Here is a 15906-nt window from a genome sequence, read left to right on the forward strand (position 1 = left end):
GAGGGCCCTACATACAACGAAGACAAAACTATAAACATATAATAAATTGTATATAATATAAATATATCTATAAATATATAAAATATAAATAAAATGTATATAATATAAATATAAAGGTAAAATTAATTGTATAATAGTATTAAGTCACAAAAGAGGGCTGCTACGCAAATTTCCTCTTAAAAACTGCAGCCTAGAGCTTTCTGTATCTTCTAAGCAGGAGCATAATGAAAGTGTTACAGGTGCTGATTTGAAAGTATTGCCAAATGAGCAACATAAAAGGTGGTTTTGTGTACCACAAGTTAAGTGATAAAGCTCAGTCTCCTCTTCTCCCATCATATACTTCAAACTCTCAGTCATGCATTGATGACCACAAAAGATGTATTGAAAGAACTGTTTGAATATCTTAGACATATTTAGGCTTCACTTTGCCAGAGTACTTTAAGATGTTCACCCTTGAGTAATCTCCTACTAAAAAATGTTTTTTAAATATTCTTGTTGATTCAAAGCCCAGGCTGGTAAGCTTGTCTCGAGCATTTAAAATATCAAAACAATGTTACACTCGATTTTAGCTGTTGGTCTGGAAATGTCAATTTCCTTTTAGTTCCATGGAGGTTTTTTTCTGCTTTTTCTGTACCTGCTTTTTTTCTTACCAACAAAACCCTCTGCACTGAGTTCTGTTCTGTTTGCAATTAAGTATGCTGCTTACACCAAAGTGAAACTGTTTAAGTTGGGAACTAGTGAGAAAATCTAGGGAAATACCACTAGTCTATGCTTCTGAATCTTCCCTGAATACTTCAGTATTGTGAAATTAAAAGTTACAGATCCACTTTCCTCCCCTGTCTGGAATATCTACTTATTTTATTTTTTTACATTGTTTAGCCAGCATGAATGTGCCAAGAATAAGAACTTTCTCTGTCATGGTTTTGTAGGCATCTGAACTTTATTAGTCCAAAGATAAGACAAAATACTGTTGCTCTATTATTTTCAAATGTAGCCCTTCATATAATAAATATACAATAAATATAAATAATTGTAGTGGTACAAGAGGGTTTCAAATTCAGAAAGGCCTTCCCAAATAAAGTTAAATGAAGTACGACAGAATAATAGCCACAAACCAAGTATCTTAAAGTTTCATAAGATGGAAAGTACTGGTTAGCTCGCTTATCAAAATATTAAGATGCTTAGCATATAAAAATAATAGTGCAGTATGGTATCTAGCAGATGATGATTAAAATTATAAAATTAAGTTCAAGATTTATAAGTATAACGATGTTTCTAAGATGGTTTACTTCTTATAATTCACAAGGGAAAAAAAACCAATTTTCCAGAAAAAAAATGTGGAGGTTTCTTTTATAAATTGTGTATGTAGGATAAAGCGGAGTTAAATTGCCAGATTTGATTACAATTATTGACATTGCTTGACTCCTAATAATAGATCATATTTTGCATTAGCATGTTCCTAGTTTTAAGTAAAGAAAGTTGATTTTTTTTTCTAGGTACTCTTAGATCTGGGTAAATGCCTTCAAGTCTCAATGATGATGATTGTTTGGGTATGGGGGAACAATGTTGTAAGGTAATTATAGTGTTGCCAGCTGAAAGGCAGATAAAGCTAGATGCTGCTCTGCAAATAGTTTTGGGGAGCTCAGAACAGTTATGCTAAATAATAAGTAATACGCTAAGTTAACATTTTTATAGATATTTTTATAATACACTAAGTTTTATTAGTGATGGTCACTCATGGATAATGTGTGACCATTGCCTGTTTCTTAGTAAAGATTAATCCAGGAGCCATTCATGGAGGTGATTGCCATTGAGCAAGTGTCTTATGTAATTCCAGGGCACAGATTGCATTTTGAGAACCAACATTTTCTGATGTGATATTGACTGGAATAGAGAAAGAAGACAGTTGCAAAAGTTGTGTTTGATCTCTAGCAGCAGTCTTTCTGCAAGCTGAAACACATATCAATATTCTATTTTCCAAGTGTATGTATTTTCATGTCTAAGGCAAAATTTAACAATTTAATTTTATTTTTTAATGAGAATAAAGAATGCGTGAAGAAGAGAAGAGAGAGGAGAGAAAAATCCTCTGTTGGAAAAGTAAAAATTGTTTCAGAAGTTGCACAAGATTCTACAAGTTTATAAACTTAGAATTTGTAAATGTCATTAAAGTGTAAACTTTATTTTATCTGTTTTTATTACTTTTCAGTAAGAGAACAAAAATAAATCTTTATGAATTTGACCATTATTTGACAGGTTTATGGTTCGTTACATTAAAATCGCTAGTAGCCAAGCCTTTTATAAGGATATTTTTGAATATTATAAAGACTCTGCAGCATTGTAGATTTATGTATTTGTTGTATTTTCTGTTTCCTGCACAACAGTATTAACTGTGGAAACAAGAAAATTACCTGCCCTTTCAAAAATGAGTCCTATACACACAAGGCTAGAGATACATATAAAGCTGAATTCTCATTTTTTCTTCTCTGGAGAATGTTATGTTTAACTTGCAGAGCAAAACCAGTATAAATTAGATATCACCAACAGACAAAATTGGAACATTTTTCCAACTATTCACCTTAAAAAAGAACTCTGAGCTTAAACATGAGGATAAAATTTAACATAGCTGCTTTGTTTCTGTTGGAGAACAAGGTTTTCCATCATCAAAATACCTTCAAGGACTGCATTTTACACTGTCTTATATTATTGCTCATCGGGATAGCCAAAAAACTAATAAAAATTAAAAACATATTTTTTGAATCAAAAGTCCTATAACAAATTATATACTTAGATAGCTTATTGAAGAAACTATCTAAAATATTATTTTTGGAGGAGCTGTGATTTTGCTTTTCCAATTTAAAATTACAATTAACTAAATAAAAAAAAAAGCACAGCTCATGTAATTACATCTGGTGATTATATTTTATCTTTTTCTGATTGAATATTCATGGCATATACTGCTGTATATTTGAACACAGCTGAATGTTTCAAACCAAACTCTGTTGGCTGTTTTTCTTATAGTCAGAAACACTAGTGCAAAGTTGTACTGAGTTGGTGAGGGATTAGCCAGGAATAACAATTATGAACATCCTGAAATGTCATTCTGTCTGGCTAAAGTGAAAACAATAATAAACCTTTCCCTCTGTCTTCAGGTTGAGTATTGAGAGCTTCATCTCCTAACAGAATATGCAAGAAATTACAATACGGAATATTTACTACAGCAGTGGGAACTAAAAACCCATGTGCAGCTGCATAGCCTTGCATTGCTCCAGTGATTCAGGAAGATAATGATGATATTCTTTCCTTGTTTTCTTCTTTACATTTAAACTAAATTTTGGATTACAGTCCTATATCAAAATTAAGAAAAGGTTCTGTTCTGATGTGGCAGATGTTATGGTGTTAACTTCAGAAGAATTTTGTCCAGGTACATCAGTAGATTGTATAAGCTAGCACTCATTGGTAGTCACTGCATGGGTCAGTACCTTTGAAAGGAAGATTTGATCACACAAGGTTATCCATAGAAGAATTTGAGACTTTTGCTACTATAGTTTTCCCTGAGGCAAAACTCAACCAGATGTTATCTTTCTGAATTCTCCATTATGTATTAAACCCTTGTACTTTTTTAGTATTCGTTAATCTAGTTCTTCTTCCATGTATGTAATAAGCAAAACATCTGTTTCTTCTTGTTCAATCAAAGTGCCTAACTCAAGAGTCCTACTTTTTAAATAATGTCATTTAAATAGAAATCCTACATAGAGAGAATGCATTTCATTAAGATATTTAATTTGCATATGAAACCATCTTTTCCAGAACTCAGTAGGGAATTTGTGGTGGCAGCAATATGTATTTCTTTTTATTTTTTTCTTTCAACTTGCATACTAAAAAAATAAGTAAGAAGAAAAGGAATGCAAATAAATATATGTATCAGCTCAGATGAGGAAATTAAACTGCAATGAGAAACCATCATTGTGCATTTGGGATGTAGGTAATCCTAAAATTTCCACCTAAAAATTCTTTTATTGTAAGGTGACATGATCTACTCTTATTAATGAGTCTTGGTTTACAGAAAGATCTCAGCAAGCAAAAAATAATCTTTATATACATGAGTCTTGTAATAAAACATTACAATAGAAACAGGTCATGCAGCTCTACAAATGTATCCCCTATTATATATGTATATATATATAGAATACATCATATATCCCAATAATAATTTAAATTCCTGACACAAATCATTGTGCCATTTATAAAGGAGGCTTAACACTAGTGCTACTAATACACATTAATAAAAAATCAGATAAAAACAGTGGCAGAGATAAAAAGTGCTTTTAGTGTTTTGACTGGGGAGCAAAATTCTGTAAAGACAACAGTGAGTATATGCTGAATAGTAATGAGCAATCCTCATTAGTATTCATCAGTAAACTCAACAGAAAAAAAATGTACCAGTAAGTTTTCTAAGCAAACATAAAATTGTACAAGAATTTTTGAGACAACTTTGAGCCAGAACAGTTGGGAATATTACTGTCATACTGCAAAGCTCCATGAGGATGGGTAATACCTTTAGCTAAGTAAACAGCCTTAATTTATTATTATTATGTATCAATACACTGAAGAGTTCATAAAGCAGAAACAGTGTCATCTTTCAGGGACTGACAGGAATGATGCTAACTTGTAGGGGCAGATATTTTTAATACATTAAAACAACAATTCTTCTCCAATCATGCCTCTAGCAAGCAGCTTACAGACAGCAGTGTGTCCCCTTGCTAAATCTTGCTAAATGCTGTGCACATGGAGAGAATGCATGAAATCACTTTTGCTCTTAACCTGCAGCTCTCCTCATGGTCTCATTTCGTGATCTGCTCAGGAGAACCACCTGCTCTGCTCATCCACCTTCCCTCCACCTGCGTTTTGCCTTGAGTCATTGTAATGTTCAGTTTCTCAGCGTGCTGCTGGTGAGCTTGGGGGGTTTTCCCTTTGCTGCACATGGGGACAGCCCAGTACAAACACAAAATACAAAAGTACAGATTAAAATAACTGAAGTATTTTGCATCTCATGCCATATTTAACTTTAAAAACTTTTCTCATTAGTACTTTCAGTTCATTATTTTATGAAGGAGTATCCTCAAGAGGTGAGGATGGTGAGCTTAGCCTTATTATATGAAATACAGTGAATTTCCAATTTCATAGTACAGTCATCTGTCTCTAGCTCCATCAGTTGTCATGGTGGGTTCTCTCGCTCCTACTCCTCAACAGGGCAAGGACTGAGAATTTCATGGAGTGAGATAAAGACAGGGAGATCATGTACCAATTACAGTTGCAAGCAAAACAGACTCAGCTTGTGAAAATTAATTTAATTCATTGCCAATTAAAATAGATCTAGGTAGTGAGAAACAAAGGCAATCATTAAAACAACACCTTTCTTCCTCCTTCTTCTTGAAGCTCAACTTCCTCGGTCACAACTCCTCTGCATCCTGTTGCTGAGCAGCACAGGAGGGGATGCACGGGTAAGACCAGGACTCTGCTGCTCCTGCTCTCTTGAGCTGTTGCTCTGCTCTGGTGGCCAGAGCCCCTCCTTTCCCTGCTCCCACTCTCCCTTGGAGCTGGCAGGGCCGTTTCTGCCCCGTTTTCCCTCACCTCTCCCTGCCTGGGGCTGAGGGGCTTGGCTGTGCTCAGCTGTGCAACTTCTTGTCTCATATACAAGAGGTGTCTTGGTTTCTGCACTGTCCCCCTTTCCGGAGAGTGTTTTAGCTGTACCTCCCTTTGTGATGAACAGCTCATGCCACTGCTTTTTGTGCCCCGTGTTTTGATAGCCAATTCTTAATTTTTGTCCAGGAGTCTCTAATGGTTGTTATTCAGTTCAAGGTCATTCTAAATACCTTGATAAAAATATAAAATAGATTTTTTTTAATATTAGGTCATCTCAGGCTGGAAAATTGGGATTTTAAGTATGTTCTGATAAGCTGCAGTTGTAGTAGCACACGCTGTAACAAATTTGGTTTTGAAGTCCATAAATAATTGTGTAATTTTCTTTCTTAGTTTATTATCAATAAAAATTTTATCTATGTTATAATTACATGTTTTTCAGTTTCTTCTTTTTCAGGAGCAATGAAAATAGAGAAAGATCTTACAAACAAAGAAAAATTCCCTCATATTTGGTATATTAGGTCTTTGTTCTTACTCTAGATTGAATAAGCTTACAAGCTTTAGTAGTAACATTTCTTACTGATGCATTTTCAAGAGGCTTCTGCCACTTTTATTCATACTAATGAATTTTCTGAGAATATTATGAGAAGAGCCCCTTATTTTATTTCACAACTTGATTTCATATTTTAAACAAAGATGCGAAAACACTAGGGAAAAAAAAATCATCCAATGTTTAGGTATATCTCTTTGCTGTGACTACTGTTCTTTGTTCATGGAAGGTAACATTCTTTTGAATATTTTGAGAAGTTATGTTGCATTATACTTCTGCTGACATTTTGCTTTCCACTTAATTTTAGAAACAACTTATTACATTGCATTGTGCTTTATTTTGGCAAATGACATTTTGCTAAGGTGACTTTATCTAGGTGGAGAAAATATTGCTTGTAAGAGATGCCAAAATTTGCAGTTTGCTTTTACTCCAGCATTTGCTACTCACTTGCTGACCCAGCATAACCTGTCTGCATGGAAATGAGTAGAACAAACCAGCACCCTTTGGCAGTTCTTAATGTGCCAAGCAAACTGGCTTTCTGCCAGCTGCTGGAGACAACATTAGAAGTATACAACTTCTATGGGTTTTAAAAGATCTGAATGAATGAACAATTCCATCTGCTTCACTGCTGCCAGTATTTGGAGGATGGTCCTCCCATAAGATTGTGAGGTTTTCAGACATTTGCTGGTTTTGAAGTCCCTCTGTGATAATATCTTCCTCTGTCTTCATCTTCTCTGAGTAGCCTGACATCCCAATTAGCTGTGAATTCACCACCTACCTGAGCCTTTTCCCCTCCTATTTTTACTTTCCTTTTTCTTGGAAATATCTATAACAATATCTGCCTAACATGAGCATAATGTGCCCTTTGGCACTCTTACTCACTATAGTTAAATGGATGAATCGATATCTTTTTCTTCTCAGCTTAATCATAGAAACAATTAAGACATATTCTTTATTAATAAAATGCAGAATATGGCCATTTGATAGGAAAGGTGAGTGATAACATCTATAGTTAGATACTGTTATGCCTGTGAGCTGGACACTTCAGTAGTTCCAAGACTTGTATTTATGATATAATGTGGATTTCTTTGTAATTACCACTTTAATGACAATACCTCGTTAGCCCACTAAAATGATTTCATTTCTGCAGTAACCTTTATTAAACCTTATATAATGAGCCTGTGAAAGAGACACACAAAACACATAGAGATAGTTAATATTGGAGTAAGTAAAATGTTGCAATGTGTTTTTCTGTTCTTCACAGGGTCTGGTCTCAATGATGGGCAGTGGCATGAAGTTCGGTTCCTGGCTAAGGAAAACTTTGCTGTCCTCACCATTGATGGCGATGAAGCTTCAGCTGTTCGAACCAACAGCCCTCTACAAGTCAAGACGGGAAAAAAATATTTCTTTGGAGGTAAAAAAAATGTCAGAGCAAATACATGCCTGAAGTGCTGTTGTCTTTTAATGTATATAACAGGTGAAACGGAGGTCAGGATGTAATTCATTTATGTGTATCCTAATATGGGGTAAAAGCCTAGGTGTGCAATACTAAACTTAATTTCACTTTCAATCTAACTTGGAATGATTTCTCAGATCTCTGAACATTTCAGAGAAAGGGGACTTGATAGCTTAAACAAAAGGCACCAAGTGGGGAAAATAAAATTTTTAAGTTTGAAATCCTGAAGAGGAAAAAAAAAGAAATAATTGTTCAGGACAGGCCCTGATTTTTTTTTTTTTTGCTGGTTTTTAAGCTCTATCATGATTGTGTATAATTGAGAAGCTCTCACAGATTGAAGCCTCAGACTGTTCAGTATTTTTGTTTGTTGAGAGTCCATATACTAAAAAAGGAGTGCTTAAAATTGTGGCTTTGATATTAATTGTGCTTGGTCTTCTATGTTAGCATTATGAAAATCAAAAAAGGCCATCAAAACTCTTGAATTCTTAAAACTGACATTTAAATTTCTATATTAAAAAGTGTCTTTATGTGTTAAAATATTTTTGATCCAAAAAAAATGTGGGTTGCACTTTTGAAGTGTGCCACACATATGAGATTGAACGCAAATTCTTCAGACAGTGAACATAAATGTTAAAAGCAGAATTTATCAGTGTTAAGAATTGGTTTCTTTAAAAATTACAAGGTGCATGTCTAATGAAAATAAAATATAAATTTGATACTATAAATAGTCATAACATTACCCAAGGAATGGAAAATTTAGTGTTACATGAAGTGCTCTAAATAGAAAGGGAAAACAGTAATTTCAAGGTTGTTTGCATTTCATTGTTACCAAATTAAAGGTCTGTCACAAGTGTTAAACTTCCTGTTGCTGTAACATGCCTATTTTCCAATATCCATAATTCAGCTAATACTGTATTTTTAGCCTATTGACTCAAAGAAGAGTTCTAGTATAGCCAGCTTCCACATGCTAAAATGTGAAAATTATTTTGTTGTCAAAACATAGTATGTTCAATTTGTCAGAACAATCTGTGACGTTCTAATTAAACGAAGTTATTAAGTGCACATAGGAGACAATGAGAAGAAAAGCTGTACATAATACATCAAGTGTTAAATTCTGTTAATTTTGATAGGTAAAATCACAGATCACTATTACATTTCTGGAGAGAGATTGACTGATGTCTTCTGAAATGTCTTACCTCTGTTTCTCTCTCTTTGAGGAATAGACTGTCTAGATTCTCCAGGTAGCTTTTGTACCCTTTCTTGGTCAAAAGTCAGGTTGATTTGTTGTCATTTCAGTTGACTGTGAAATTTGCTTGATTTGTCATTGCTGACCTGTGCTTTATAATTCCACCATTCTTCCATAAAAAACAAGCATGCATGCAGATATTGTTCTAGTGGGATATGGAAGTCAATCATGAAATCCCTGAAGTCTCATTCCCACATCTGTTCATGCAAATACACGGTCTTGTTACACAAACTATGGGGTGTTTGTTTTTCCTTAGTATCTTTTGTCCTCTGAAAGATCTTCTAGAGGTATGTCAAAAGAGCAGTGGTGTCCTAACCTTCATGTCCCAAGTTTATATCAAAATCTGCATTTGCAACACTTTACTTACATAAACTCAGAAGCTGTGAATCTGAGGAAGCTTAACTTACAGAACCCATTTATAATACTGTGTTCCCACATGAATATTTCCATATAAATGTTATTTATTTATGTATATATAAATAATATATTAAAGACTGCAACTTAAAGAAAGTCTTTTGGATGCATGTTAGAAACCTAATCTTTATATTCATGACCTGCATCTCATAAGGCAAAGGTATTTTTGTTCTGTTCCCTCCAAATGTACATGTTCCTCCTTGCTTGTCTTTAGAAGTGCTCCAAGTCATTTCTTTAAACAAATAACATTTGCAAGAGGATGTAGAGAAGGAGAATAATGGGGAACCACAAAAATTTGGGCCAGGTGTTAATCAAAGATATTTTCATTAATTTCCTTAGGAATAAGTACAGATAAGAAAGCATCAAACACTTCTTTGCTGCAAATACACATGGTTGTTTAGAAAGTGATAGCTTCTTGAATTCCAAGGGCAATAGCCATCTGCACAATGCTAGATGGCTAGCAGAAATAATTATCAATTTTTTGTGATGTTTTCATTGTGAAAATGAATCTAGACTTCTTTGCTAAAGAATTGAATATGATAATTACAGATACTTACACTGTTAAACCTTTGTACTATGAAACATAGACATATATAACATATGCAAAAGATAAATTGTGAGATTTAGAGATAGCAGTGTTATGATATTCATCCAATCCCACTGCTGTATTTCTTGACCTTTCAAAATACTGAGAAAACTCAGTCCATTGAATTTGTGTTTGGAGAGGTTGTACAGCATTTCTACATGCTCTGAACACTCTTTGATGGCCTACTTCATCTTTGAAGGAGCTACTATATGTTTGAAAGTATTTTGTTCTCCAAGCTTCCCCTTTCTCTGATTCCAAAATAAGTGAGCCTCTTCATTTTCCTGTTTCCTGATGTCAATACAACAAATGTATACTATAGGCAATGTTATTGTCTTTGCTGAAGAAAAGATTTACAAGTTGCATTTCAGCACTGCAGTACAATATTTTCTCAAAAATGCTTGTCGTTGACCAGCACAGCCAAATTTTTACAACACATGCAGTATCATTTGAATAAAGGAGATGTGGAAATCAGAATATTTTGTGACTTCTGCTTGTAGAATTAACTTTTCTAGTTTTGAAAAACTAGAAAAGTACTTAGTACATTTACCAGTAAGTAAACTATAAGAGTATTATTCATTTCTCTGTCAGAGAATATTATGTTCAGTACCGTTAAAATCTTTTTTTCCCCTTGCTTTATGCCTCTCCAGTGCCATCTCCCAGGAATACTGAGATCCTCCTAAGGGACAGACAGTAGTGATGTTTTATGCAAGCCTAAAGAGTAAGGGGAAGCTGTGTAAGATGAGCCGTTTCTGTAGATTGTGTAAATGTGGGAGGGTGGGTGCTAATTGCCTATTACCCTTCTGTATAACTTATTTTCTGCCCACTGGTTTTATTTTCCTTCTTTTTCTTCTCTTGAATTTGTGTTTTTGGAAAGAAGTGAATTTCCCTTCCCTACTAAGCTCTAGAGAATGATGTTTCTTTGTTGTTTCCAATTATCTGCATAAAACAAAGAAACAGAACAGAGGAAGTGAATCACAGAGTGAAAATGAGTCCATTAACCTCATTTGCACTGTTGGAGATAAAGGGCTTTTGTGAAGCATCCTAAGCTTTCACCAAACCACCTAATAGCTGCCTGATGTCCATAGGAAATATTTGATTAGAGACATGATTTTAATTTGTTTCTATGGCATTTCTTCTTAATTGTGTCTACTTTCCCTTTCCTTTTCACTGGCTCAAGGATGGGAGAGATTTTAGTATGAAGGCTAAATTTTCATTGAGATCACAGGTATGCTGCGAGCATCAGTCAATCCACTCTGGGCTGCTTTTTCTGACAAGCAAAGATAAAGGGAATGTGCAGTAAGTTTCCTATAGGATGCCAGTCTGAGGTGTATAGAAAGTCCTCCCTTTCTCTGCAATACACATGAAGTCTTGTTCCTGGAGTAGAAGTTGTTTTGAAAAGTTGTGTTGGTCTAGAAGTCCATAAAATCAGAGGTGATGGAAGGAGGAGGAAATTTTAGGAGAAAAATTACCTTCCTGTGTTTCACATTTCCTGGACTCTTCCGTGAACCTTCTCTTCTTAAAGATCTTTGTGTGGTGTGTCTAAATTTTTCATTCTTACCCATTGTTATAATTGTGTGGATTGTTTCCATTAACAGCCATTACAGTCATGGCCACAGTTCCTGGGTAGTGTCACTGGCATTTGAAAAGCATCTGAAGTATCATAATTGCAATTATTAGCAGATAGGAAGGGGTCACTTTGTTGGGTTTTTCTTTTGAATGGGGGGGGCGTGTTTCTCTGACTCAAATTCAAATTTGTTCAGCAAAACCAAAGTTGAGTTTTTAGGTGTCACAACAAATAAATGTGACTCAGCTAATGACAATTCATGTTATTTGTTACCTAAAAAAGTAAAAAGTCCCAGCTGACTTCATTCCTGCAAATCTGAAAGTTCTTGCACATAAATAAGTAACAATATTTGGTTGAATTTGTATTTTTGCCGATCTTTTATGCAGATTTTTTGTATGTCAGGGCTTCAGTTTTGCTGCCCATTTGTTGTTTGTGGTGGTTTGGGTTTCCTTTTACATGTATGACCACAAGACAGGATGCTCAAATTTGCATTTCTTGTGGAAAGAGTCTTGAGTGTGTTTTGAAATTTTTCTTCTCATGATCATAACGCTACTGTAAACTCAAGTACAAATCCATGAGGAGAACACAGAGGAAATTCCAAGTAACTCAGGGTATAATGTGATTTTTGTGTGTCTTCAACATTCATCTTCAGGTATTCTCCCAAGTCAGACCTACGAAATAATGGTAAACACATGAAATTGAAATAAAAGACTCAGAATAGGTCGTATATTTTAACAGCCCTCATACCTTGGATTGTTAAGTCTGGAATGTTTATAAGTCAATACACGAGCAAAGAATGCAGATATGCAAAATTTATAAACATGAGCAAAGAAAGGAAGTGCTTGTAGCAAGTAAAAGGAAAAATTAGATGGCAGGCAATTATAAACCTCTCTCTGGTATTTAGTACATTATTGAAATTCTTTATTATGTCATCATCTCGCTTGTACTATGAATGAGGAAACACAACTGAGTTCACATTCTCTTTATACAACTGACAGAAAGGAAGGGAGTCGATCATCATTTCCCATTAACTCTTGAAGATTTATGCTTTTTTCATAATTTTAAATTTTTGTCTATTTCATTCAGATAATTTGAAGGTTAGAAAAATGAGACAAAGTAAAACAATAGTGACTTTCTGTGATTAATTTTTCAGTAATGTCAGTGATGTCAATATGCCGATCCACCAACACATTTTATACAACAGTACAAGCAGAAATACTGGAGATAGATTGATGTCCTGAAGAAAAACAGGTGCAGGCAGAAAGCTGGTACAATGTGCAAGCAAATAAAAGATGAAATGCATGGTAATGGCAGTTTAGGAATGTATGTATGGGGACATGAGTCTTGCTGGAATAACTTCAGCTTTTGAGTAAAAGTCTATTAAATATGAGAAATGTCTATCCACTGAAATATAAATGGTTGAAGTCTTGAAAAGTGCTCTCCTTGTTACAACATAAATCTCTTGTTAAGCTGAAGATTTTAGCCACAGAATATATATCTAGAAGTTTCTCAAAAAATAAAGCATAGGAACTTAACCTCTTTTACTTCATTTTCTTCGAAGCACTAGAGCAAATGTTTGTGTGCAGCAGAAAAGAGAACGTCAAAATTTTCAATACATTTTCTTTACTCTTACTGTCATTTAAAACCAAGAAAGAACAAAGAATGAGGAAGAATATATACCATAGAAAGTAAACCTGCATGGACAGGAAAAGGACTAAATTGACTTTATGGAACTCTATTGTCTCTAACTCTCTGAATATATTATTTATTTCCTTTTTCACTTGGTATAGTCATCATACTATTCCCTGAGTCTTAGCCTGAAGCAAATAGTTCCAGTCTCTAAATATATTCCAGAAAATTAAAATAAAAATAGGGGAAATTCCCTATCTAATACAGATCGTGACTCCAAACAGAAAGGAAAATGCTTGTAAAAATTATCCACACCACTTCTAAAGGAAACGCTTTTGGAGAAGGAAATTTCTGCTGAGGACCCAGAAGAAAGGTATTGGAGGCACACTCAAAAGTGAAAATTATAGCTGTATTCTATATGGCCCTCCTTTATTAGCTTTATTAGGTCAAGCAACAAGGTTTTTGGTACCAGTAAGTGAAAAAAATACTGGTAGAAGGGGAAAGGCAGGCACTTCAAGAATCAGTGAAAGTTGGTAGGAATGTTAACCAGTACTAATCTCTGGTAGTGATTAGAGCTCTGTGGTTTTAGAACACTTAAAACGATGTAGTCTGTTGATGGCATTAGGAATCACAAGTATGACTGTATGTGGGTCTTCAATAGTGATGTGAAAAATAAACACATATGCTGTGGGAGGGATAGAATGTAAGAAAATAAAGTTAGAGCAGCAGGCAATCTCACCCCTGAGGAGTTGCAGCTTCACTAATTATCAAAGATTAGGAACAGGCCTGCCCTTAACAGGTCACAGCTGTGTCCAATGAGGATGAGTGCTATAAAAGAGTGGGTTAGCTGGGTGAGGGGAGAGTTGGAGTTTGTTGGCTGTGCTGTGAGGAAGAGGGAGTCAGTGCTGTGAGGGGCTGCCCGTGAGAAGTTGCTGAGAAGGTACGGGAGCTTTGCAATAAGATGACAGCAATATGCTTTTCTGTTGCGCAAAAATAATCATACTTCTAAGTAGTGGAGAATGCTAATTAATGTAGGAATAACACTTCCACCAACTTTAACTATTTCTCAAGGGTATCCTGGCTAGGTTTATAGGACATGCTTATTGTCCACAGCCACGATTCAACAAAGCTACACAAGAAAAAAAAATAATAGAAATGAGAAAAGGTAAATTCCTGGTGCCATCAATAAACCATACTGTTTTCCTTTCTTTGGAGAGTGACTTACTGATGATCCTCAGTGGATTTTCCATAGCAAAAGCTGTGATAGTCTTCTTTAAAATAGTAGGATCATAGAATCACAGAATGGCTTGGATTGGAAGAGAAGATCAGTGTAGTTCCAACCCCCTCTGTCCTGGGCAGTGGTATGTTTCACTAGCCAAAATTGCTCAGAGCCCCATCCAACCTGGTCTTAAACACTTCCAGGAACAGGGCATCCATGACTTTTCTGGGCAACCTGTTGTAGTGTGTCACACCCCTCACAGTAAGGAAATTCTTCATGATATCTGATCGAAACCTCCTCTCTTTCAGTTCGAAGCCATTTCTCCTCTTTCTTGTAAAGGACCCTTCTCCATATTCCTTGTAGCCCCCCTTCAGGTACTGTAAAGCCAAAATTAGGCCACCTGTAAGCCTCCTATTTCCAGGCTGAAAAATCCAGTGCTCTCAGCCTTTCCTCATGCAAGAGGTGGTCAATGCCTCTGATCACCTTGGTGACCTCCCTTTTTTCTCCCACAACCTCTAAACATAAGACAAATTTTCAGTCACATTTCAATGTTTTAAGTATGTAAATGAGCACCTGTTAATATTGTAAACAACCTTAGGCAAAAAATTGCCTTAATGCCACTGTTTCTGATGAAATTCACACAACTGAGTCACTTTTCAGAGAAATCTACTTATCTAGATGATTGTGAACATTAATAACTTTTGCAGGCTGATTTAATGAGTCATGAATGCATAACAGGAGAAAGAAAACCAGATATCACCAAATGTAGTATTTCTGAAAGTGGGAGACAGAACAAAAATATGTTATTTAGAAAAAGGCCTGCCTGACTCATATGGTCTGAGGGGAGAATGGTTCTCAGTGCTGATTGTAAATTCTGTCACATATATGAAAGCTGATTGGAGCTCCAATTATAATTACTATCTGCTGCTTCTACTATATAAGCAAGCTGCAGGTAGCCCTTTGTGTCTAGGGCTGCCAATTAAATCCTTGCATGCCTGCAGTCCCAGGTTGTTATCACCTTCTACTGAAGACAACAAATCTCATCATATAAAAGTGGCAGTCTGCAGCTCTAACAAGAGCGCTTATTAGTGATGCTTTTGTAAATCATGAAGCAGATTTTGAAGGCTTATATCTTCGAAAGAAATAACTTTATTGAATCTCACAGTCAGTGGTGTAGAGCTGATTTATCTGCATAAATTGGCAAAATGGAACCGTGAAGCTGAAAGAGAAGGTTTAAAGACTTTTTTTTTTCCACTTCCCAGCTAAACACTAAACTTACCTGTATAGTATTTTGCAGCAGAAAGTACCAAGTTAGAGATGCACAAATCTCCAGTGTGTATTGCTGATGGAAACTGGCTTACTTCCCAGTTTGCATTAAATTACCTTAAATGTGTCAAAGTATGTCTGCTTTGAGTTTAATTTTGGGTAGAGAAGGTTTGATAATGTGGTGCTGAATATTTAATATTGATTATATCTTTAGGGGGGAATTGGTGGTTAACCAGTAAATTTCTAGACAGTTTCGTGTTAAGTCCTGTCAAAGACATTGCCATTCAGTTTATTCACTGAATGGCCACAGTCCTTTGATCTTTTTTTTTTTTTTTT

At 35.2% G+C, this 15906-nt stretch overlaps 1 protein-coding gene across 1 annotated transcript in view; it reads left to right on the top strand.

Annotated features, from left to right (window-relative positions):
• CNTNAP2 (contactin associated protein like 2) overlaps positions 1–15906 on the top strand; it is a 1021786-nt gene that overhangs the window by 555806 nt on the left and 450074 nt on the right. The window contains exon 9 of the mRNA XM_005424150.2: positions 7455–7604. Within this exon, the coding sequence (XP_005424207.1) occupies positions 7455–7604 (150 nt within the window). The remainder of the gene's footprint in view (positions 1–7454; positions 7605–15906) is intronic.

The sequence above is a fragment of the Geospiza fortis genome, unplaced genomic scaffold (assembly GCF_000277835.1).
Source record: "Geospiza fortis unplaced genomic scaffold, GeoFor_1.0 scaffold120, whole genome shotgun sequence".
NCBI classification, from domain to species: Eukaryota; Metazoa; Chordata; class Aves; order Passeriformes; family Thraupidae; genus Geospiza; species Geospiza fortis.